This window comes from Nuphar pumila, chromosome 3 (assembly GCF_984573655.1).
Source record: "Nuphar pumila chromosome 3, dmNupPumi1.hap1.1, whole genome shotgun sequence".
In the NCBI taxonomy this organism is placed as follows: Eukaryota; Viridiplantae; Streptophyta; class Magnoliopsida; order Nymphaeales; family Nymphaeaceae; genus Nuphar; species Nuphar pumila.
Genome location: NC_143251.1, coordinates 115,463,250 through 115,488,474, shown reverse-complemented (window position 1 = coordinate 115,488,474; position 25,225 = coordinate 115,463,250). Strand labels below are relative to the sequence as shown.

At 36.9% G+C, this 25,225-nt stretch overlaps 1 protein-coding gene across 1 annotated transcript; it reads right to left on the bottom strand.

Annotated features, from left to right (window-relative positions):
- Nucleotides 1–7,005: 7,005 nt before the first annotated feature.
- Nucleotides 7,006–25,009, bottom strand: LOC149843388 (uncharacterized). Its single transcript, XM_090000903.1, has 5 exons — nt 24,920–25,009; nt 24,548–24,766; nt 24,006–24,438; nt 23,427–23,861; nt 7,006–7,238 (listed from the first exon to the last, which is right to left on the bottom strand). The coding sequence occupies exons 1-5, from the start codon at nt 25,007–25,009 to the stop codon at nt 7,006–7,008; spliced, it is 1,410 nt and encodes a 469-aa protein (XP_089857029.1).
- Nucleotides 25,010–25,225: the final 216 nt, after the last annotated feature.

Sequence of the window (25,225 nt, the reverse complement as noted above, 5' to 3'; positions counted from 1 at the left end):
GAGTTTCAGTTGGATTAGGACTCTAACCCTGACTTCAATTTTGAAAAAATCTTTCAAAATCTTTCAAAATCTTTTTTATTTATTTTTCAAAAAATCAAATTCCAAAATTTTAAGACTTTATTGTAGAGTTCCAAAATTTTAGGACTCTACCTTAGAGTTCCAGTAGATCCAGAACTCTACTTTGATTTCCTCTTTTACTATTATTTCACTTATTTTTTGAAAACAAATTCAATTCTAAGAGTTTCAAAATTCTGGTACTCTATTTTAGAGTTCCAGTTGATTAGAACTCTAACCCTGGTTTCATCTTTTTGTTTATTTTTACTAATTTTTGAGAAGATCTTTCAAAATCACTTCGGTTGTCTCTCAAAAACCAAAATTTAAGAGTTTCAAAATTTTAGGACTATAGTCAGGAGTTTCAGTTGGTGTAGGGCTCTAATTTTCTCGAATTCCATCCTTTGCTTTTATTTCCATCTGTTTCAAAAACTTTTTTTTAACTTATTCAAAAACTCAGATGCGAGGCCCACATACGGGGCACCACCTTCGAGATATTTTCAATTCATCTAGGACTCTAGAGGATTTAGAATTTTGAACTTTACCTTTTGTTTTAAATCATTTTGAAAATCTTATTTTTAACCCCTTTATTTTCAGGTTTTTAAAATCATTTTCTAAAAAACAAGTGAGGCCCACAGTAGGTGGCGCCACATTTGAAGAAGTTTTGATTAGTCTAGAGTTTAGTTAGTGTTCTAATTAGATTAGAAGTTTGAAAAAAAAAATTATTTTAAAACCCTTTATATTCACTTTAGTATTTAACTTAGGTTTTTAACTTTTTTTTTTGGTTTAAAAACCAAATGTGGGCCACATTAGGTGGCGCCACATTTGAGATACCTTAGAGTCTAACTAGGAGTTAATTAGGGTTAGTAATTAGAGTCTAGTTAGGTTAGGACTCTCTTAGAAAATCGCCCCTCTCATTTTGAATTATCTCTTTTAATTAAGAGAGTTTTAAACCAACCAAAACTCTTTCTAATTAATGTTTTGAAAAATTATAAATAGGGGACTCTAGGGGGGGGGGGTCAAGCCATGTTGTTCTCTCCTTCTCTCTCTCCCAAAATTCATGGTTCTCTCCTCTCCCTCAACCTTTCTCCTTCCTTCATTGGTGCAGCCAAGGTAAGCCTTCCTTCTTCTTCCTTTTCTCCTTCTTTTTTTTGTATTTTTTTTTATGAATCTTTTCCATTGTCGCCTCTTTTAGCATGCTTCTCCCTCATTTTTATTTAAAAAAAAAATCATGTGAGGGCCTCAAGATGAAGATCATCTGATGTTTGATGGTGCCTTACACATTTTTTATCCATTAATAATATTTATTTTTTTGTTTATTATGTTAAATGTCTGAAAAAGATCACGATTCGACCGTTCAATGGATCAAAACCCTCTCTTAGTGGCTAAATCAAATTCCAATCATGTTTTCCGTAATTTTTTATATTTATTTTATCATGTTAATATTTATTTTATGTGTTCATGCATCAAAACATGATTCATTGCATTATTTGCATTTTTTAATAGTGTTTATATGCTTAAATTAGGTTTATTCTTTCGCTTTATTGATAATATGCATTCTTGATTCCGGGCATACAGGAACAACATTATTTCATGTTTATTTTTCTGTTAATAAAATTTGATTTTTTTAGGGTTAAATTATGCATGTGTCTGAGTTTTCATAAAAAAATTGGATTATTTTGAGTTCTATAACCCTGCTAAAAAAATCAGAAACTGAACTCTAATTCTGGTATCATAAAAGTGTTGTACAAAATTAGATATGGTTTGTCGAAGCAATATCTCCCTCATCGAAGATCCAATCGATGATCCGTAAAAAGGAATGGGTTTGTTATGCTGTATCACATATTCTTTGAAATTTTTAGATTCTTTTGTGGTTGTTTGCTATTTCTCCTCTATCAGGAATCATAATCTATTTCACAGTAACCATTATGTATCGTTTAAACCCTAGTTCAACTTGCGCAGTATGTATCTACCTAATCGGAGATCTGATCGATGATTTGTAAAAACGTACGAATTTAGTAGCATGTATAGTTTTATCTGTGTAATTTATTTCATTTTTGAACTCTGTCTACTATTTTTAATTGAGCAAAAATCAGAACTGTCTTTTTTTGGAGCCGTTATGTATTCACCGGAATCAAGTGTATATTGCCGGAACGATATCTCCCTAACCAGAGATGCTTTTTTTTATCTATAAGAGGAAATATTTTTGTCCAGTTGTCTAGTTTCTCCATGCAAAATTTTACTAATTTTCATTACTATTTGATGTCTTATTCGGGTCTGACACTGGATAGGTACGTACCCGCAGGCAAAATTGCATATTTTAGGGTTTTATTTAATTTTCATATCAAAATAATACCAAAATATATTTTTTTATTGCACTTTAATTTTAGAGTTATTATAAGTGTCTATGTTGATTTTTGTAAATTTTGGAATTCATTTGATATATTATTTAGTTAAATCATAAAAATAGGGTGCCCGTAGAGTCCCGATTCAACTGAAACACATAAAAAATTTGATATTTTTAGAATATTTCAATTTTTTTATGAAAGGTTTTATATTTTTAGGATTTTATCATGTTCATAAGCATGCTAGGGTGTTTCACACTTGATTTGATATTGATTTGAATCCATTTGATCCATGAATTAAAAGTTTTACAAAAATCTTTTCTAAAAACCCTGATTTCAAAGTGAGTCTTGTTTTCAGGGGCATTTTCATCATTTTTTTAAAATTCTAAATTTCAAAGTTATTTACTTTTATTATTTATTCAATTTTGCATCATCTTTTATTATATTTATCTTAGGAAAACATGGAAAAAAGCTTATATCCGGATAAATCCAAAAATTTCTAGATATTGATGGATAAATCCTAAAAAGCCAACATTTGTCCACTAACAAGTTTGCTAGTTTTGCAGAGACATTCAAGACTGTATTTTATTTATTTTTTTTTTCTTTTTTTTAAAATTTATTATTGATGTAAATTGTAAAAATTTGGAATAAGAATTTAATTTCCTTTTAGAATAGGGTTGCATTACATATAGTTTACTTTTTTATATAAATGTCAATGTGTGATGGATGATGATTCATGCATATTTAAACTCACATTGGTCTACACGAATGGCACATGCATTTCCTTCTAAAGAGTTGATAAACTCAGTGTGTTTCGTATTTGTGTCCATAGTGAGAATATGAATGAAACCCAGATTTATCATCTTTTTCTAAGTTACAAACAGCCTACACTCTTAGGCAATCTTCAGAAATTATTGTATATTTTTAAAACTTTTCTAAGTATTTTCTCATTTTAGAATCAAATGAAGTATATTCAATACATATTTGTGGTCATAGTCTGGGATATGTAAAGAATTTATTTCATCTAAATTCTATAAGACACAAAAAAATTTCTTGTCAAAGATTTTCCATAAATTCTTCAAAAACAATTTTCTCAAACTGCATCCATACATCATCTAGGTTAGATTACATCATGAAAATACTTTTACAGAACCACACACCCATCCCTTTTGATATTTTCAATCCATTTCAGAGAAATTGATTTTCTCAAAGTTATTCTGAGCCTTTTCCTCAGAAATCGATTTTCTCAAAACATCAGGTTTTCCTCAAAAATCAATTTTCTATTTCTTCAAAATACTTTCCAAATACAATTCATGATTTTTAATGGTGTCTTTTCTCCAAGTATTTCCAAAATTTCTAAGTATACATCATATTTTCAATCTGCGTTTTTTAGAACTTCATAGCACATGCCTGATTCTTTGTGCATTTAGGAATAGAACATTGATTTAGACAGTTGAGTAAAGCAAAGCACATAATTGATCCTTGGTTCGATTATCCCTGGTTATGACACTAGAAACGGTGGAACCTCGTACCGACATGCGAGTCTCATTCTTTGGAATTATCTTGCATTTTAAAATGGAGGCGAGTTATTTTCAAAATCCCTTTTCAAAGGTCAGTTTGACTTACAAAAGTAAAATTTTGCAATGATAACAGGTTTGGCAACTGATATGGGACCTCTCTTCGCCTGATCAAACTTTTGTTTTGCTCTGTTCAATGTGTCAAAATCGTATTCTACAATGTCAGCTTTATTTCATGTGAACCTAAGAGCCTAAAATCAAACCTAGTTGACATGGATCACATATAAACTTAGGCATGATTTTGTAGGACTGATTGAGGAGGCATTATTCATGTTCACATAGACTTAAGTCAAATACAATCCTCCTCAATCTAGGATCTGATTGAAAATATTGTTTGCTTCTCATAAATTTTTCAAAATTCTACTTCTTTAGGTCATTAGAGCCTTCTGTTTTCTTGCATGTTGATCATATTTCAAAAATAACCCCACCTACTTTTATGTGACCACCACGTTGCTGGACTTTCTTTTAGAACTATAGTTCGGGATAAAGCCTCACAACTCGGCCACCTATTTGGGTTGATCCCCCCTGCCACATACCGAGGGCCATAGTCCAAAGTATGTTGGCAGACGCTCAAGGATGATGGAAAACATGAGCCTAGAATAAGAGAAATTCTTTTTATGCCACGTACATCGAGCTTCAATTCGAGTATATCGGCATAGCATGATTGGATACAGATGATCTGAGCCTTAGAGTTAGGGTTCTACAACTATTTTCAAACTTGTGTATTTAGAATCAGCCTCTTAGAGAATTTTGTATGTGCATACTTATTTGTACAAGATGTGATTGAATGTATCTTAGTTGTTTCCCTTTATTCCTTTTATTCCTTTTATTCCTTTTATTTTGCCATAATTTTTCTGAAAATACTGGATGATTTTTCAAAACCCCTTATTTTCCATGTATTTTACAATCTCTTTACAAGAATTTCATAAAACTCTGGATGATTTTTCCAAATCCTCTGCTTTTCCTTAAAACTCCAGGCAATTTTCTATCCTTTCGTTCCTCTGGATCTCGAATTTCTAACCTTGTTTTTATCCTGCCTGCAATTTCTTCAAAAAATCATGTGCATTTCTCAAGTTTGGTCCAGATTTCTTCTTTGTTTACAGTCTATCCTGATGACATCCAGTTAGCTTAATTCAGTCTTTCTTGAGGGCCATATCTCTTACGAGGTACGACAAGGTCTTCCTGATCATCGGATTCTGAACACTAGATCCTTCATTTCCCGATGGTATTATTCCTAGCTCAACAACTTCTCCCGTATGTTCTCGGATCATCTGTGCGATTGCGGATTGAAATTGACAGCATCCGTAGGAGAGCAGATCATTAATAGCAATTTGATTCAAGCATTGGCAGAGCGATGGAATCTGCACACCTGTACCTTCTGATTTCCATGAAGAGTGATGACTCTACTATTGGATGAATTTTCAGAGATCATGGGTCTACCTGAGTCAGCTGGTCAACCAGAAGATCCATTAGAGCAGCAATTTTTTATCAATGTCAAGGGACTCGACCCCTAAAATGCTTTATCCTGGATGACTAGATGCAGATCCTGGCCGCTGATAGAAGTCTATGGGACTAAGTGTGTTGACTTGTTCGAACTATACCAATGATATAGAACTTTTAAAGAAGTCGATTCCTTATCCCAAGCAACACGAGAGAGGATTCAACATGCAATGGTCTTATACACAGTAGGACTAGACTTCTTTCAGGATGGAAAGAACTACATTAATATCAGAATTGTATAGCTTTTGCAAAGATGGGAAAGTCGACAAACCAATCGTCTCTCAATTGCCATGGACGCACTTGTTTTCTTATACCGTGGGTTGACCCGCTTTACGCTCAAAGATTTGATCTTAGTAGAAGGGTGTATCTACGCATTATAGTCTTGGTTCCTCTGACATGTACCAACTTGAGCCAGCTCATTCAGATATAGCAGCAAGAAGACACTACCTACTTCCCGGTATAGATTCTTGATCGAGAACCTCCATGAGGAATAAATCGTGTGGGACTACTTCGATCGTCAGGAGCCACCCCCTCGATATACTTATGTATATGGCAAGAGATCCAAGTTGCTCGAACCCTTCTTCTCCATCTATTACCAGTCAGTGCGATGTGTCAGGTAGTTCTCGCAGAGGCAGAAGCACATTGAGGCACGATTATTGTCAGGCATTGTGCCAGATTTCGATCTAAAGTCAGCTCAGTGGTCCAGAATATACTATTCTGCCAAGCATAGCTGGGATTCTTTTGTTACTCTCATTGTTTTTCGTAGTCCTCAAGTGTCTTCTGATTACCATGAGTGGTGACAGATTGTTTGTTCACCCCTTCTTTGTCAAGATTATTATTAATAAAATTATTTTCCTTCAACAATTCTTATTTTATCATGGTTTGACGTCCTCGCCTAGGTAACAAGGCATATTTTAGTTGTTTATTTTTTTTACAAGAATATCAACGCAATTATCGTGATTCCAGTGATAACACAATCCCTAGTAATGGGATATTCTTTAAATTGTCAACCTCATCCTCAATAAATATTTTCCCTCTATTTGTCTTTATCCCAAATCGTTTTTCAGAGCCTAATAATCCATCCTATTTTACAGAGAGCACTTGTGATTCTACATGGTTCAGATAAGGTCCGACAAGAAAATTGCACTCGTCCAGCATATCAGCTATTCTTCTTTATCTGAATAAGAAATGACCTCTCCACGATCTGCCAAGGACCAAAGCCAGCAGTCCAATGATGACATTGATCCTCACATATACTCGTTGTTTTGGAAGATGATGATTAGAATATTGTCTGAGCAAGCTGAAGCCAGTCTCAGAAATAACCCACCAAGAAGAAGACTCACTTCACTCTTTCTGTCAACAATAATAAAGGCAACAAAAATGATTGTGATAACAATTCAGAGGGATTCAAAGGCCAAAAAGAAAAGTTCTTCAACAATGATAAGCCTCTTCAATCTAGTCTCCAACATAAAGAGAAAGATCAGGAAAAATCAAAGCGCAAGGACTAGAGTACTGATCGAAAGTTCACCCCTCTAGACCAGACACTCGAGAATGTTATGGAATACATGCTCGCGAGAGATATGATCTGTTTGCCTAAAGTCACTGATCCCAGAACAATTATGGGAAGATTCAAAGAACAGTCCTGCAAATTCCATCGGGCAACGAGACATGATACCGAGCACTGCTCCATCTTGAAGAACATCATCCAAGATTGCATTGACAAGAATCTCTTCATTGGGGACGAAGAAGAGGATCAACCAACCATCTTGACCAAGCATTTCCAATCTAGCTCTTAGAAGAAAGCAAGCACCCGACAAAAGATAAACATGACGGTTGGGGTTGCGATCACGAATTTACTCATCTAGATCAGCCCCTCGAAAAGATTCTTGAATATATGTTGGTCAAGGGAGTGCTTAAACTCTAAAAAATTGTTGATTCTCCTGTCACAAAGGGCAAATGGAAAGATCAATTTTGCAAGTTTCGTCGAGCATGGGACATGATATCGAGCATTGTTTCGTCTTCAAAAATATCATGAAAGACTACATTGACTGAAAGCTTCTTGTAGAAGGCAAGGAGGAGAGTCAACCAGCTAGCTTGTTCACCTTTTCTGACCACTCAAGAGAATGATGATGCCAATATTCCCTCATCTCTTTTATTTTGCTTTTGTCATTTTGAAGAAACAATTTAGTCTTCATTTGTCATCTTTTCTCTCCAAGACATCAATAAAATATCAAATTTTCTCATAGCTTGGCACCATCTTCTTTATACATTGTCGCTCTTTCTCTTTCTTTGCAATGTCTTTTTGCAAGGAGTAACCTCTTTTGGAGTGCCTCTCGAGTCAATCAAGAAATGCATTATCAATTTTTCACTTGTTATCTTTAGAGAGCGTTCGTCAAATACCAATTATTTATCCTTCTGTTCAATGTTTTATTTCCTAGTCACACTGGGCATCCTTTGAAAGTCTATTTTTACCTTAAAATGTTTTGTATGCAGGCGGGATCAAACAAAATCTTTCATCGTTCATTTACATCTATTTGCATTCATTTGCATATATTTGCACTCATTTGCATTTGTTTGCATTCATTTGCATTTGTATCAAATTTATAATCATTCAGGATAAGGGATAATCCTGAAACCCCGATGGTTGTCCAAGTCATCGTGAGGGTGAAGATTAAAAATCTTCCATCACAATCATCAAGCACTTTCAAAACACCAGTCTTTTCCAAATTCGACCTTCAAGTCGAGTCTTTTATCAAAACCATCTTCGTTGGTCATGCCAAAATCAACCTTTGGGTTGAGCCTTTTCCTAAATCCAGTTCTTACTAGTCGAACTCTCTAAATCTAGTTTTTACTAGTCAATGTTTCTAAACTCAGTCCACACTGGTCTAGTTTTCTTTTAAAAATTTAAATTTTGACTCGAATTTCCTTCTTTAAAATTTTAGAATTAATCTATAAAATCCGAGTTCTGACTCAAATTTTCTTCCAAATCCAATTCGTCTAGTTTTCCCTTAAAGATTCAAGTTTTGACTCGAATTTCTTTCTTTCAAATTCAAGAATTGGTCTAAAAAATCTGGGTTTCGACTCAAATTTTCTTTCAAATCTAATTCGTCTAGTTTTCCTTTAAAGATTTGAGTTCTGACTCAAATTTCTTTCTTTCAAATTCTAGAATTGGTCTAGAAATTCTGAGTTTCGACTCGAATTTTCTTTCAAATCTAATTTGTCTAGTTTTCCTTTAAAGATTCGAGTTCTGACTCAATTTTTCTTCTTTTAAATTCCAGATTTGGTATAGAAAATCTGAGTTCTGACCCAAATTTTCTTCCACATCCAATTCATCTAGCTTTCCTTTAAAGATTCGAGCTTTGACTCGAATTTTCTTCTTTTAAATTCCAGAATTGATCTAAAAAATCTAAGTTCTAACTCAAATTTTCTTCCAAATCCAATTTGTCTAGTTTTCCTTTAAAGATTCGAGTTCTGACTCAAATTTTCTTCTTTCAAATTCAAGAATTGGTCTAGAAAATCTGGGTTCCGACTCGAATTTTCTTCCAAATCCAATTCGTCTAGTTTTCCTTTAAAGATTCAAGTTATGATTCAAATTTTCTTCTTTCAAATTCTAGAATTGGTCTAGAAAATCTGATTTTAGACTCAAATTTTCTTTCAAATTCAATTTGTCTAGTTTTCCTTTAAAGATTCAAGTTCTGACTCAAATTTTCTTCTTTTAAATTCCAGAATTGGTCTAGAAAATCTGGGTTTCGACTCAAATTTTCTTCTAAATCCAATTCGTCTAGTTTCCCTTTAAAGATTCGAGTTCTGACTTGAATTTCTTTCCTTCAAATTTCAGAATTGGTCTAGAAAATCTGAGTTTTAACTCAAATTTTCTTCCAAATCTAATTCATCTAGTTTTCCTTTAAAGATTCGAGTTTTGACTCGAATTTCCTTCTTTTAAATTCAAGGATTGGTCTAGAAGATCTAAGTTTGACTCGAATTTTCTTTCAAATCCAATTTATCTAGTTTCTTTTCTTCAAATTCAAGAATTGGTCAAGAAGATTAGAGTTTCGACTCGAATTTTCTTTCAAATCCAATTCATCTAGTTTTTCTTTAAAGATTCGAGTTTTGACTCAAATTTTTTTCTTTCAAATTAAAGAATTGGTCTAGAAGATCCGAGTTTCGACTCAAATTTTCTTTCAAATCCAATTCGTCTAGTTTCTTTCCTTTAAATTCCAGAATTGGTTTAGAAAATCTAAGTTACGACTCGAATTTTCTTCTAAATCCAATTCATCTAGTTTTTCTTTGAAAATTCAAGTGTCTACTCAAACCTTCCTTCAAATTCAAGAATTGGTCTAGAAAATATGAGTTCTGACTCAAATCTTATTTCAAATTCAATTTGTCTAGTTCTTTTTGAAGACTCGTGTTTTGACTCAAACATTCCTTCCAAACCCAGCTTTGCATTGGTCCTTTTACAAAATCTAACTTTATGTTGGTCCCTTCACAAAATCCAGTGTTTTTGTTGGTACTTTTTCAAAATCCAGTGTTTCTGCTGGTACTTTTTTCAAAATTTAGTGTTCGTTCTGATACTTTTTTAAAATCCAGTGTTCATGCTCGTGCTTTTTCAAAATCTAGTGTTCGTGCTAGTACTTTTTCAAAATCCAGTGTTTTTGCGGGTGCTTTTTCAAAATCCATTGTTCATGCTGGTACTTTTTCAAAATTCAGTGTTCATACTGGTACTTTTTTAAAATCCAGTATTCATGCTGGTACTTTTTCAAATCCAATGTTCATGCTGGTGCTTTTTCAAAATCCAGTGTTCATGCTGGTACTTGTTCAAAATCCAGTGCTCGTGCTGGTACTTTTTTAAAATCCAGTGTTCGTGTTGTTACTTGTTCAAAATTCAGTCCTCGTGCTGGTACTTTTTCAAAATACACTGCATGTGCTGGTACTTTTTCAAAATCCAGTGTTCATGTTGGTACTTTTTCAAAATACAGTGTTCATGCTGGTACTTTTTTAAAATCCAATGTTTGTGCTGGTACTTTTTCAAAATCTAGTGCTCATGATGGTACTTTTTTAAAATTCAATGTTCATGCTGGTACTTTTTTAAAATCTAGCGTTCGTGCCGGTACTTGTTTAAAATCCAGTGTTCATGCTGATACTTATTCAAAATCCAGTGTTCATGCTGGTACCTTTTCAAAATCTAGTGCTCGTGCTGGTTCTTTTTCAAAATCCAATGTTCGTGCTGGTACTTGTTCAAAATCCAGTGCATGTGCTGGTACTTCTTTAAAATACAGTGTTCGTGCCGGTACTTTTTCAAAATCGAGTGTTCATGCTGGTACTTTTTCAAAATCCAGTGTTCATGCTGGTACTTTTTCAAAATCCAGTGTTCGTGCTAGTACTTGTTCAGAATCTAGTGTTCATGTTGGTACTTTTTCAAAATCTAGTGTTCATGTTGGTACTTTTTCAAAACCCAATGTTCGTGTTGGTGCTTCTTCAAAACCTGGTGTTCGTACTGGTCGCCCTTCCAAAATTCAATCCAAACACTAGTCTCGCATCAGGATTCAGGCTCAATGCCAATTTTCAGACCTGCAAGCTAGTCAATCTTTATCAGACCCCCGGGTCATTCAAGTTTACCAAACCGACCTTTGGGTCACCAATTTTTAGCAATCAGAACTCCGGGGTGCCATTTTGTCAAATCAATCTTCGGGTCACTAATTTTTATCAAGCAAACCTTCAGGTTATCAATTCTATCAAAGTCAATCATTTTTCTGACCTTCGGGTCACATCTGCAAATCATGGTCGTCCAAGATTCAACCTTTGTGTCAAACTCGTTTCCAATTGGCCCAAATAAATTATTAATCATTTTTCTTGCGAGAGACCCTTTCTTATATGGAGAGTTCGAGGGAGCTCATTCTTTTTGCAAGTAATTATTGTTCATTCGCCTAACCTCTTTTCTAGGGAGAGTTTGAAGGGACTTGTGTTTCATGAATAGTTTGCAAAACAAATTTTTTTATCACACAAGAAACCTTATTTCCAGGGAGAGCTTCGACGGAAGCTCGTTCTCCTTGTGACCCCCCAATATTTTTTGTTAGGTCATCCCATCAATGAGGACCCTGTTTCCAGGAAGAACATGATGAACTCGCTCCTCTATGATAATTCATCAACCTTATCTAATCGGCTACCTTTCTATAAGAGAAGCATAGAGTTAGGGAGTTTTGACGAAAACTTAATTTTTCTTCGAAAGTTCATTTTGTAAACACCTCATCTTCAGGGAAGATAGGAGTATTTCTTATAACCCGTTCATGTAAGGGTCTATCCTGAGTCTCTCCTTAAGGGAAAAGAGATGAGAATTTAGCCACAGATGTGTCGATCAGATGTCAAGCAATTTCTTTCACCAAGGATCTCAAGAATATTTTTCCAATTTGTCATAAAAGAAAAATAATTATTGATCTCAAAATCTTTATTGCACAAAATTTTACCTCATGTTACCTTCAGTATTCCCCCCAAAAGGACAAAGCTTTTATGAAGAAAGAAGAAAATTCAAGCTCTTTTCTATTGGTCAACCAAAAGGATGAAGAAAAATCCTTGATATGACCGACAAAAAGAAATCCAATAATGTTGAAAAGTAATAAGTGAATTGATATTGATCATAATTATGGCACATTTTTAAAGATCATTCTTTTGGTAATAAGGCAGTGGAAATATCCTGAGTGAAAAAGAATCACTCAATTTTAGTATCTCTCCAATCAATCAAGTTACAATCAACTACTTGCAAAAGGGATCTCTCAATCATTGTCAAGTTGAAGACTGATGGATGAGTTAGACCCCCTGGGCCAAAAGAGACTCAGATCATCTCCAAGTTGAAGGAGTATGTGATGTGTTCTCTCAGGAAAAGTTTAAATCATCGCCAAGTTGAAGGCTGATGCGATGAACCTCCCACCAATCCCTAAAAGATATTTGATCGTTGTTATCATAAAGAGATTTTCAATCCAATGAGACAATTTTATCAATATAATTCTTGGGACTAAAGAAGACGCAGATCATCTCTAAATTAAAGGAGTGTGTGACGTGCCTTTTCAGAGAAAATCAGAACATCACCAAGATGAAGGCTGATGTGATGAAATTCTTTTCAAATCTCAAGAGAACTTACTTTTCATGTCTCAAAAGAGCGCAAAAGATTATCAAGAGATTTCAATTAAAGAGACAACATCAATATGATTCTGGGACTAAACAAAATTCAAATCATCTCCAAGTTGAAAGAGTTTGTGACGTGTCCTTCTAGGGAAAATCAGAACATTATCGAGTTGAAGGTTAATGTGACAAAATTCTTGTCGAACCCCAAGAAAGTTCAATTCCTATGTCTCAAAAGATTGCAAAAAGATCATCATGGGTAAACTCCAAATATCAAACTGCCAAAAATCCTCTTTATGCATGCGAAATTCTTTTATCAATATTTTTTATAAAACACTTATGATACTAAAAACAAATTCCTTTCTTTTCATATCAAGGAAATGGATAGCTTCCTTGAAGAAACTCAATAATAAATTTGATTTTGATTCTAGATTCTACGAAGTTAACCCGGTTGGAGGTAATATCATATATAGAAAAGGGAATATCTTTCAAACATTTGTGTTTATTTTCAATTGTTTTGAATCAACTACAATTTTTATCTTATTGGCAATCTTTTTAAGTTATCTTGACATGAAGCGAAGAACTTGATGTCTATTATGATATATCATGACATTATTATTATCCCTCTTTAGGACTTGTTAACAAGAGTTTTCAAGATCCTTTCCTTCTGTTTTAATCTGAGTGCCTAGGCTCTCAGGTTCGCACACTTCTCTGTGTTTCCTATTGTCCCACCATAGACAGTTCCCGTTCAGGGTAAGGGTTAAACTTGAATTATTTTTGTGAAAGGTTATTGTTTTAAAAGTCATTCAGCCTCAGCAATGAGATGCCCAAGATCAGCCCTTTTTCAAGCTTTAGGAAACCTCATTTTGATCTTTTTACAAACCCCTCTCGGATTTATTGTGCAAAATCCGAAGGTTCCGTCATGGTTTCTTCATTTGAGGATTTCGTTATCCATACTCGTTCAAGTTAAGGGTTACATTTGAGTCTCACTTCATGAGATATTTTATTTATACCTGTTCAGGTTAAGGGTTACACCTGAGCCTCAGTTCATAAGGTATTTTATCCATACTCATTCAGATTAAAGGTTACATCTGAGTCTCACTTTGTGAGTTATTTTATCCATACCCATTCAGGTTAAGGATTACACCTGAGCCTCACTTCATGAGGTGTTTTATTTATGCTCATTCAAGTTAAGGGTTACACCTGAGTCTCCTCCGTGAGGTATCCTTTGTCCTATCCAGGTCAAGGGTCAAGCCTGAGCCTCATTTTGATGAGGTGAATTTTATTCTCCATTCTTTATTTCATATCTACCATCATTACAAGAATCAATTCTTTCACATTCAGTCAGATTCGTCTAACTGGGGCATTTTTATAGCCCAAATTTGATGTATTTTTTTGCCACTAAGCTCGGCTTTCAACCGGCTTAGTAGCAAAGATGGGTATCTATAAACACCCCAAATTTTCTACCTTCGCTCAGAAACCCTTTCTTCTTGCCACTGAGACTCACTCTCTAAATCCTTCAGGGAATCAGTTGGTCGATACCTGAGCGAGGGCTATTTAGAGCCCGAATTTTGCCCCAAATTTAAATATTTCAAAATTCAATCTCTATTTTGGCTCAATTTTAATCATCAATTTTTTCCTTTGAACAGAAATGTTCAATTCTTTGTCTCTATCAGGGGTCTGAGACTTCAAATCCCTCACCAAGGGTTTACCTTTTGTAATCATTTCATATTATTTTCTACCATTTCTTGTCATTTCATGTCATTTTATCGCATTGCATGTTATCCTCGAGATCTAGCACTCTGGTTTTTCGAAATCTTCAATCTAGATTCAAGTTTTAAAACCTCTATTTCAAAATTAATTTTAAAAACCTGGGCTTTAAATCAACATTTTTCTATTTGGCCAACCTCAGGACTTTGCACTTTTTATTTCAAAAATATTTTCCTCAGAAAAACAGTCTGGATTTATTTTAAACTCAATTTTTAACTGATCTCAATTCTTGGATGAGACCCATCTAGGTGGTGTCACTTCTGGATCCCTCCTTTCATCTAAATTTCTCAAATTTTAGAGTTTTAGTTGATTTAGAACTCTGTATTTTCACCTTTTCAAACGTTTTTAAAATTTTATTTTGGTTTTAAATCCGAGGTAGCCTTACCCCTCATCTATTTCCTTTATTTTGGCTAAAATTTTAGAGTTTCAGTCAGACTAGGACTCTGTCCTAGAGTTTTAGTCGGATTAGGACTCTATCCCGATTTCATCCTTCATTCATGTTTTTCACTTGTTTTCAAAAACCTTCTCATCTGATTTTCAAAAGAAACCAAAATCTTAGAGTTTCAGTTGGACTAGAACTCTATCACAGAGTTTCAGTCAGATTCAGACTCTATTTCTCATTGCTATTTTCAAGAAAATCTTTCAAAATCTTTCGAAAGAAATCAAAATTTTAGAGTTTTAGTCGGATCATGACTCTGCTCTAGAGTTTTAGATGGATTAAGACTCTAACCCTTACTTCAATTTTGAAAAAATCTTTCAAAAACTTCTTCATTTATCTTTTAAAAAATCAAATTTCAAAATTTTAGGACTTTATTGTAAGTTTCAAAATTTTAGGACTCTGCCTTAGAGTTTCAGTTGGTCTAGAACTCTACTCTAATTTCCTCTTTTTACTTTTATTTCACTTATTTTTCAAAAACAAATTCAATTCTAAGAGTTTCAAAATTCTGAAACTCTATCCTAGAGTCTCAGTTTATTAGGACTCTAACCATGGTTTCGTCTTTTTGTTAATTTTTACTAATTTTTCATAAGATTTTTCAAAATCTCTTCTTTTGTCTCTCAAAAACCAAAATTTAAGAGTTTCAAAATTTTAGAACTCTAGTTAGGAGTTTCAGTTGGTTTAGGACTCTAATTTTCTTGAATTCTATCCTTTGCTTTTATTCCCATCTGTTTTAAAAACTTTTTTTACCTTTATTTTAACCTATTCAAAAACTCAGATGCGGAGCTCACAAACCTAGCACCACGTTCGAGATATTTTCGATTCATCTAGGACTCTAGATGATTAGAATTTTGATTTTTACCTTTTGTTTTAAATCATTTTGAAAATCTTGTTTTTAACCCCTTTATTTTTATGTTTTTAAAATCATTTTTTGAAAAACAAGTGGTGTAACGCCCCAACTTTTTATAGTAAAAATTTTGGAGTAAATATTTTTTTTTGAAATAGCGGAAGTGCGAAAAACACAAGTCGGGTGCATTACAGGGTAAAACAGAGAAGTACTAAACATACCATTCATTAATTGAAACATTAATGTCATTAATTACATCTTTTTTGCCCTCTCGTGCTTGGGAAAATAGGTGACATTGAAGACTTCTACAAATTCAGTCCATGATACTGGGTCGTCCTGGAACTTGATTGCCCTGGTGGTTTCCCACCACTTTTCAGCATAATCCTTGAGACGATATGTCCCAAAGTCCACCCAATGCTCCTCGAGCACCTCCAGTACACGGAAGATACGTTCGATCTCTCGTATCCAACTCTCAACAGCTTCTGGATCCGTCTTTCCGGAGAAAGCAGGAGGATCCATGTCCATGAATTTCTTGTAGGACATAGTCCCACCGTTTGTACTCTTCTCGTGGGCAACCTGATGTAAATTATTGCCCATCTGCTGCATTGCCGAAGCCTGTTGACCAACCACCTCGGCCAGGTTGTGCAATGTCTCCATTATGTCATTGCAACGATTTGACCACGTCATCTATGTGGACAAACCATTAAATAAACAAAGAAAAAAAAATGAATTTGTCACCATCCTCTATTTATAATTTCATAGAAACACAATATACAATTTTACTAATTTACTTCGAAGATATTAAAATCACATTATACTCTACCTACAAAGTCATCGCGGTCGCTGGAAGAGCCAAGATCTCATGTTTTTTAGTCCCGCTCTGATACCAAAGCTGTAACGCCCCAACTTTTTATAGTAAAAATTTTGGAGTAATTTTTTTTTTTTGAAATAGCGGAAGTGCGAAAAACACAAGTCGGGTGCATTACAGGGTAAAACAGAGAAGTACTAAACAAACCATTCATTAATTGAAACATTAATGTCATTAATTACATCCCATAACAGAAATGTAAATCTACTAATCAGAGTTCAAACAGTAAACACTGAAAAACTGAGATCTCTTGACTACTTCCATACGCGATGCCCACGATACTCCAATTTAATTGCTTCCTGAAAAATATTTAAAGCAGAAGGGTCAGACTCCTCTGTCTGTGTAAGAAGCATTATATTCCTATGTGGTGCTCAGTGTCCTGTGTACAAATATGTGCAACATTTGTAGATATAACTAGCATGAAAATTTATATCATTCTAAGGAAAAGATTATGCTTTCTAATTCATGATACTGTGCAAAGGATAACTGAATTAAAGATACAATTATTCACATTAGCAAAATCTGTAGATTCTACAAGTTTTATGAAAGTCATATCAACAGTACACCATTCTTCAAGGATGAGTATTTCATTTAACTTAATCTATTTAATGATTATCTTACTCTTACCTTGTGGGTACGCACAGGCATAGACCTCGTAGCGGACCGAGACCATACGGGGGTCTATTATTTAATAACCCGTATGACTAGCCGTACGGATATCCAAAGGGGACGGTCAATGACCGAGAGAGAACTCCCCAGTGGCTAGAACAATTATTAGGATGCACCCTGTACTTCTGCAGAAGACTTGGATTTACCACCTAGGACGCACTGGTAGTCCTGGTCCCCTAACTTCGTAGACTGAGGACCTGGTGAGACGCCTAGTTCTCACGAAAACAAGAATGTCCACGAAGCTTGTACCACCTACCCTCTCTACGGTAGACCATGGGTCCAGTAACATACACCATCTTTCAGGTGTACCCAGAGCCCGGAGAATCCGGTAACATATACTGTCTTTCAGGTATACCCAGAGTCTCAAAGGTTTTATGTTTTATATTTAATTTTACATTTTCTTTATAACCATGTGCGAGCTATCGCACTACGAGGGGTCTGGTAACATGTACCTTCTTTCAGGTATACCCAGAGCCTCAAAAATCTCATATTTGATTTCTCAATTATTTTCCTGTGCGAGTCATCGCACCATAGAGGATTCTCAAAATCCCGAACCCGCCTTGGGGGTTCACACACATTGTATGGTTTTCTTTTGTTTTTTTGTTTGTTTGTCAGGGTGCCATGAGCACCATCAAGATAGCATTTCTCGGAACATGGCTCGACTCGGAGCCCAAAATTTTCATATTTGTTTTACGAACTATGTAAACATTCGTACCCAAGAATCATGCCATTCATGTGGCACGGTTGGCTTGATCTAAACATATGAATGACCATGATCTGGTGAGACTGGTTGTATGCACTCGGCCGCAATGAGTCTGCACTCGACAATGCTTTATGATTGCCACCCTGGGGTAATATGACCCGAAGCATGCGGCTTTCCCATCGCCCACGATTGGGGAGGAGTTGGACCCATGGGTCCAGCCTGTCACACTGTGGTCTCACCAAATTCCCCGAAATGGGAAATTATCAATTTTATATATATATATATATATATATATATATATATATATATATATATATATATATATATATATTCTGCTGGTTACTGCAACCCCCCTTGCAGATCTGCAGCTTATAAGCACCAGCATCCCGATTGTGGCAAGCCTACAACCAGTATTTTTGATGCCACATTTTCGCAGCCCAACAGAGGCAGCTATGCCATTGGTACAAGTGGTACCGATGACACTAGCATGAGCAGCGTGTAATGCCCCCACAAAATGGGTCACTACCCAGCTTAGTAGTAGACCGGCCTGGTCGGGCCAATCCCCCACAAGGTAACCCACACGATCAGTTTGTGCCAGGGTAACGTGCATCCTATTGGATCACGTTACCCCACGTTATATCCAGAATTTTTTTTTTTTTAAAACTTGTGACCGTAGCATTGTTGGGCAAGGCAGACCATCATGGATGCCTAAGATAACACCCCTTGAACTGGGTGTCTTTTAGAGATCTAGTTCCTGGTATAAAGTCTTAAAGTTATACCAAAAATAAAAATAACAAGGCATACCTATACCCAAGTGATTTTTTTTTCTTTTTCCATATTCAGGTTAATGGTATGTGTCTATGTAAGACTAGTATCGTATACAGCCTCCTGTTAAACAATCTACTTGAGTGTAAATTCATATTTAACAGCACATGTAACATGGGAAAAAAAATCATCTAATTTAATTAATACCTAGGATGTATGCCTAACAATATTGGTTGGTTGTCATATTAAACATGTCAACAGAAGGTAAGGTAATCACAAAGATACACAGTTACAAAAAAAGTCGGATATACACATTTTTTCACAATTAAACCTATATATATATATATATTTTGAAACTAAGTGCCTTTATGACAACCCATCATTTGGATCCCTTATAACAGAAATGGAATAACGTGTACAACCTTTAAATTGACTATATGATCAAATTACAGGTTATAACAAGGTTAACATACTAGTATATATATAGTAGAAAAAAATATGTTTAGATTTATTTCAAAAGTATGCATTAAAGACAAGGTCATATGTACATCTCGTGATCTTATTGAGAAACTAAATGTATATAACAAACGGACATGTATAACATCACAACATGTCTAACGTGATCTTCCAGCATGTTATTTCAACTACATATTTGTATTTTTTTTTCTGCCCAATAATCGTTTGATAGTAGCTGGGTCATGGATTGAAACACGTTGCTGCCAGCCCTTATTGATGGTGTCGACTCAATACATCGTGATAGTGCTGCAGCATAATTACACTACAGGCCATCGACCACTACATACAACATAAGACTCCTTACCTTGTTGGAGCTTCTTGCTGGCAATAATGGTGATTCTCTTTCCTTCACGTTGGAGCCAACACACACCTTGATAATGGGAGTCCACGCCGTCCGACAATGGGGGTCGACCACCACCGTGAGAGAGGGAAAGGAAAAACGTTGAGAGAGAGAGAGAGAGAGAGAGATAGAGGGAAATCTGAAACTCTTTCTCTTCCTCCACCTTTAATTCCTTCTCTCCCCACGTAGGGGAGTTTTAGTTTTCAAAAACCCAACTTCCAGCCCACCTTTTTAGTGGGTGCTTGGAAGTCCCAACTTTGCCCCTCCCTCACATTAGCAAAGTTATTCAAACTTCATTTTTTTTTCTTTTAGTGGTACCCTCCCCCATTTGGTGGGATTTTCCTTATTCCTTGAAAAAGTGGAGTTTAAACCAACTCCCACGCGTTTTTTGTGGGAGGTGGTTATGAGATAGAAGTTTTTTTTTTTTTTTACATTATCCCCTTTTTGTGCAAAAAGGAAGAATCCATGCACAAGGGGTTTTGAACCAGGTTCATCAACCTACGGGGTAACGAACCCCACCACTTGTGCTACACTATTTTTCGTTACAAAGTGTGTGAATTAAAGTGTATTTAACTCTTTTAGTCTTGTTCCGGATTTTATGAAAAAAAACTATGTTTTTCATTTCTACGTGAGCACTCCGGGGTTTTGAACTTGGGTTGTGGCTCCCCACAACCGTGCATCCAACCACTACACCACACCATCACTTGGTGTTTACTTTTGCAAGAAAATTGTATTTATGTCATATTTGGACATTTTTTCCTTGTTGATGGATTTCTTCCATTTTCAGGTGGATTTTTCACCCGTTGGTTCTAAACTTGCCCTCTCTTACCTTAAATATGTTTCGGATCTCATGCTATTATCCCAAAACCATTTAATTTATCATTGGTTCCTGTGAACCGGGTCGGATTATCGGATCTTGCCAAGATCCGGATCCAAATACCACTTTTGAGAGTTTGTTACAGGTTTCGTTCTAGAAACCACAAGTCATAAAAAAAATTATACTGCCTAACTTAAAATCTTACTATTTCACATAACTGTTCCCTTTTATTCATTTAGAATTTCATAAATTTCACGGATTTTACATCCTTCCCCTCTAAAAAGAAATTTTGTCCGCAAAATTTGTAATACATATCAATCAAACAATTGTGGGTATTTGTCCTTCATTGCTGCTTCTGGTTCCCACGTGCATTCTTCTAAGCCATGATGTCTCCATCTCACTTTGACTAATGGGATGACCTTATTTCGTATCACCCGCTCACTGCGATCTACGATTTCAATCGGTCTCTCTTCTACGGTCAGATCTTCTTGCACACTGATGTCCTCAAACTGAATCACGTGTGATGGATCTTGAATGTATTTTCTCAACATCGATACGTGAAATACATTATGAATCTTGGCAAGTTGAGATGGTAGCTCAACTCGATAAGCAGTTTCGCCGATCCGCTCTAATATTGGGAAAGGTCCGACGTATCTAGGACTCAACTTTCCCTTCTTTCCGAATCTGAAAACGCTCTTGGTCGGCGATACTTTGACAAACACTGCATCTCCCACTTCGAAACTAAGCTCTCTGTGTCTCTGATCCGCATAACTTTTCTGTCGACTCTGTGCTGCTCTAAGTCGATCTCGTATCTTCTGTATTTGTTCAGTGTAATGTTGAAGTACCATTGGCGACTCAATTGTTCTTTTGCCAACTTCATCCTAATATACTGGTGACCTACAAGGCCGCCCATACAGTGCTTCAAAAGGCGCCATGCCAATACTCGCATGGTAGCTATTGTTGTAGGCGAATTCTGCTAGTACCACTTGAGCATCCCATTCTCCTTTCCAATCCAGCATACAAGCACGTAACATGTCTTCTAGTGTCTGTATGGTCCTTTCCGACAGTTCGTCGGTTTGTGGATGAAAGGCAATGCTGAACTTCAACTTAGTTCCCAATGCCTTTTGTAACTGCCCCCACAATCGTGAGGTAAACCGAGGGTCTCTGTCTGATATGATAGAGATTGGCACTCCATGTAGTCATACTATCTCATGGATATACAGGTCGGTCAAGCTCTCAAGTGACTGACTTTTCCTCATCGGTAGGAAATATGCTGACTTAGTGAGTCGGTCAACCACTTCCCAAATAGAGTCATGGTTCTTTCGGGTTCGTGGTAACCCCATCACGAAATCCATCGTGATATGTTCCCATTTCCATTGATGAATTTCCATCAGCTGCATCGTTCCTCCTGGCCTTTGATGCTCGATTTTGATTTGTTGACATGTCAAGCACTTTGCGACGTATCTTGCAACATCGCGCTTCATACCATTCCACCAGTACCTGTATTGAAGATCTTTGAACATCTTGGTACTGCCCGGGTGAATAGTATACTTGCTCTTATGTGCCTCTGCCAATAACTCTTCTCTGGTCTCTGGGTCACTCGGTACCCATAGTCGATCCTTAAACCATATACTTTCATCCTCCTTGCGCTGGAAAGCCGTGTCTTCTTGCAATGTCAATGCCTCCATCTTCCCGTACTGTGAATCTTCCTTTTGCTTAATCATGTTTCGCTCTTGCAGTTCCGATCGTACCGTCAGGCTAGTCAGCCTAAGTATGCCTTGATCGTCGGAGAAAGGTCTCCATTCTATGAACTCAGAAATCATCTTCCATTCAAGACTTACCAGGCTAGAAGGATTCCCCCCAGCCTTACGACTAAGGGCATCAGCAACAACATTTGCTTTCCCGGGATGGTACGAGATTGTAAATTCATAGTTCTTGATGAACTCGAGCCACCTTCTTTGTCGCATATTAAGTTCCTTTTGAGAAAATAGATACTTCAAGCTCTTGTGATCAGTGAAGACTTCGAACTGCTCCCCATATAAATAATGTCTCCAAACCTTCAAAGCAAAAACCACGGCTGCCAACTCCAGGTCGTGAGTGGGGTAATTCCTCTCATGAATCTTCAGTTGTCGTGATGCATAGGCAATGACTTTGTCATGCTGCATCAGTACACACCCCAGTCCAGTACCAGAAGCGTCTGTGTACACCACGAATCCTCCGCTTCCAGACGGTAAGGCTAACACTGGAGCCGTAGTAAGCTTAGCTTTAAGGGTTTGAAAGCTTTCTTCACTCTTCTCATTCCATTCGAACTTTACCCCTTTTCTTAGAAGCTTTGTCATTGGCATAGCGATTCGGAAGAAGTCTTGAATGAATCGCCTATAGTAGCCAGCTAATCCTAGGAAGCTTCGGATTCCACTGACATTCTTTGGTTGTGACCAATTCATCACAGCTTCCACTTTGGCAGGATCTACTGAAACTCCATCTTTCGAGATCACATGTCCAAGGAACATGACTTCTTCAAGCCAGAATTCGCATTTCGAGAACTTGGCGTATAACTGATGTGTCCAGAGGGTTTCTAAGACGATTTTCAAATGTTCTTTGTGTTCCTCCTTATTTTCTGAATATATCAGTATGTCATCGATGAAGATGATGACAAAGGAGTCCAAGTATGGCCTGAATACCCGATTCATTAGGTCCATGAATGCCGCTGGGGCATTAGTGAGTCCAAATGGCATTACCACAAACTCAAAATGCCCATATCTGGTTCGAAACGCTGATTTTGGAATATCTTCATCTTTTATTCTCAACTGGTGATAACCTGACCTCAAATCAATCTTAGAAAAGACTTTTGCTCTTTTCAGTTGATCAAATAGATCCTCAATACGGGGTAGAGGATATTTGTTCTTCACAGTTGCTTGGTTCAACATTCTATAGTCTATGCATAGTCTCATAGACCCGTCCTTCTTTTTCACGAACATGACCGGTGCTCCCCATGGAGACGTGCTTGGTCGTACAAAACCACGCTCCATCAGCTCTTGCAACTGCTTCTTCAGTTCTTCCAACTCTGCTGGTGCCATCCGATAGGGTGCTCTTGATATTGGCTTTGTACCTGGCATTAGTTCGATCCCGAACTCGACTTCCCGCTGAGGAGGAAGTCCAGGAAGTTCTTCTGGAAATACATCGGCAAAATCGCGGACGATTTCCAGATCCCCAATCGGAGTCGACTTCATTTCTCCTTCGATCATACTGACTAGGAAAGCCATATCTCCCCGACGGAGATACTTTTGGGCCTTGAGGGTCGAAACAACCTTTTTTTGAATACCTGGTCTTGCTAGACGAAATACAACCTCTGGCATGTTAGGTCGAGACAGGACAACCTTTCCTTCTCTACAGAGAATCCTGGGGTAATGTTCAAACAGCCAGTCCATACCTAATATGACATCATACTCGGTCATATCGAGTAATACTAAATTAGCAGGTAGGTTGTGATTCCCTAATATGATCTCTACTTCTGGCATATAGTTCACAAAGATTTCATTAAGCCCTATGGGGTTGTATACCACTAATTCATGGTTTAATGATTCAGTGGGATTACTAAGTTGTTTTGCAAAATTTAAAGAAATGAAGGAATGAGAAGCTCCACAGTCAAATAAGACAAGGGCAGCTTGGCCCGAAACAAGCATGGTACCTTGCATAAGGTCCCCCTTCTCCAGTTGGTCAGCTGTGGTAGCATACACGCGTCCTGCTACGCGTTGCGGGGCCGCTTGAGGCTGTGGTGGTGGCGCACGGTGCTGTTGAGGTTGTTGTCCTCCAGTGCCGCACCGTGCATCATCAGCTTGCTTCTTCCGACACTCCTTGATATAATGCCCCATTTTTCCACAGTAGAGACACCCTTCTGTCTCACGGGGACATTGTTGTCCCGGGTGAATGCGGTTGCACTTCTGGCACCTCTGATTCTGCCCTGACATGGGTCTAGTACCTCCATCGTGCCTTGGTTTCTTGGTTTGATGGTTGAAACATTTTCCACCAAACCTCTTCTTGAACTCGGGTTTCTGAACCCCCGTTCTGTTCTTTTGCGACTTTTGTCCCTCCTTCCAGTCATCGTCGAGGAGAGTCGCAACCTGAATAACAAGGATAGTTTGATAACTAGTCAACGTTTCTTGATAGTCTAAGTGTTAACTTTGATAACTTAAAACAAGACTTGTATCACAATGAATATAGTGGTTTTACCTGAATGGCTTCATCGAGGCTCTTGGGCCCTCGGGTATATAGACGGTTCCGCAAACCCGTCTTCAAGCCTCGAGCAAATTTCATTGCCCGATCCTCATCCGATGTGTACACATTCGGACAATATCGTTCCAGACTGTGGAACTTAGTGATGTAATCGGCGAGGGGCATCTCGCCTTGTTGCAGATCCAAGAATTCCTGCATCTTCTTTGCCCTCTCGTGCTTGGGAAAATAGGTGACATTGAAGACTTCTACAAATTCAGTACATGATACTGGGCCGTCCTGGAACTTGACTGCCCTGGTGGTTTCCCACCACTTTTCAGCATAATCCTTGAGACGATATGTCCCAAAGTCCACCCAACGCTCCTCGGGCACCTCCAGTACACGGAAGATACGTTCGATCTCTCGTATCCAACTCTCAGCAGCTTTTGGATCCGTCTTTCCAGAGAAAGCAGGAGGATCCATGTCCATGAATTTCTTGTAGGACATAGTCCCACCGTTTGTACTCTTCTCGTGGGCAACCTGATGTAAATTATTGCCCATCTGCTGCATTGCCGAAGCCTGTTGACCAACCACCTCGGCCAGGTTGTGCAATGTCTCCATTATGTCATTGCAACGATTTGACCACGTCATCTATGTGGACAAACCATTAAATAAACAAAGAAAAAAAATGAATTTGTC

Excerpts from the sequence above, each read along its gene's own strand:
- LOC149843388 (XM_090000903.1), bottom strand. The coding sequence starts at position 25,009 with ATGGATCCTCCTGCTTTCTCTGGAAAGACGGATCCAAAAGCTGCTGAG. Across the intron at positions 24,439-24,547 it reads GCCTCGATGAAGCCATTCAG|GTTGCGACTCTCCTCGACGA; the intron begins GTAAAACCACTA and ends CTTGTTATTCAG. Across the intron at positions 7,239-23,426 it reads CGGGATCGAACTAATGCCAG|ATGGTTGGTTGATCCTCTTC; the intron begins GTACAAAGCCAA and ends TGCTTGGTCAAG.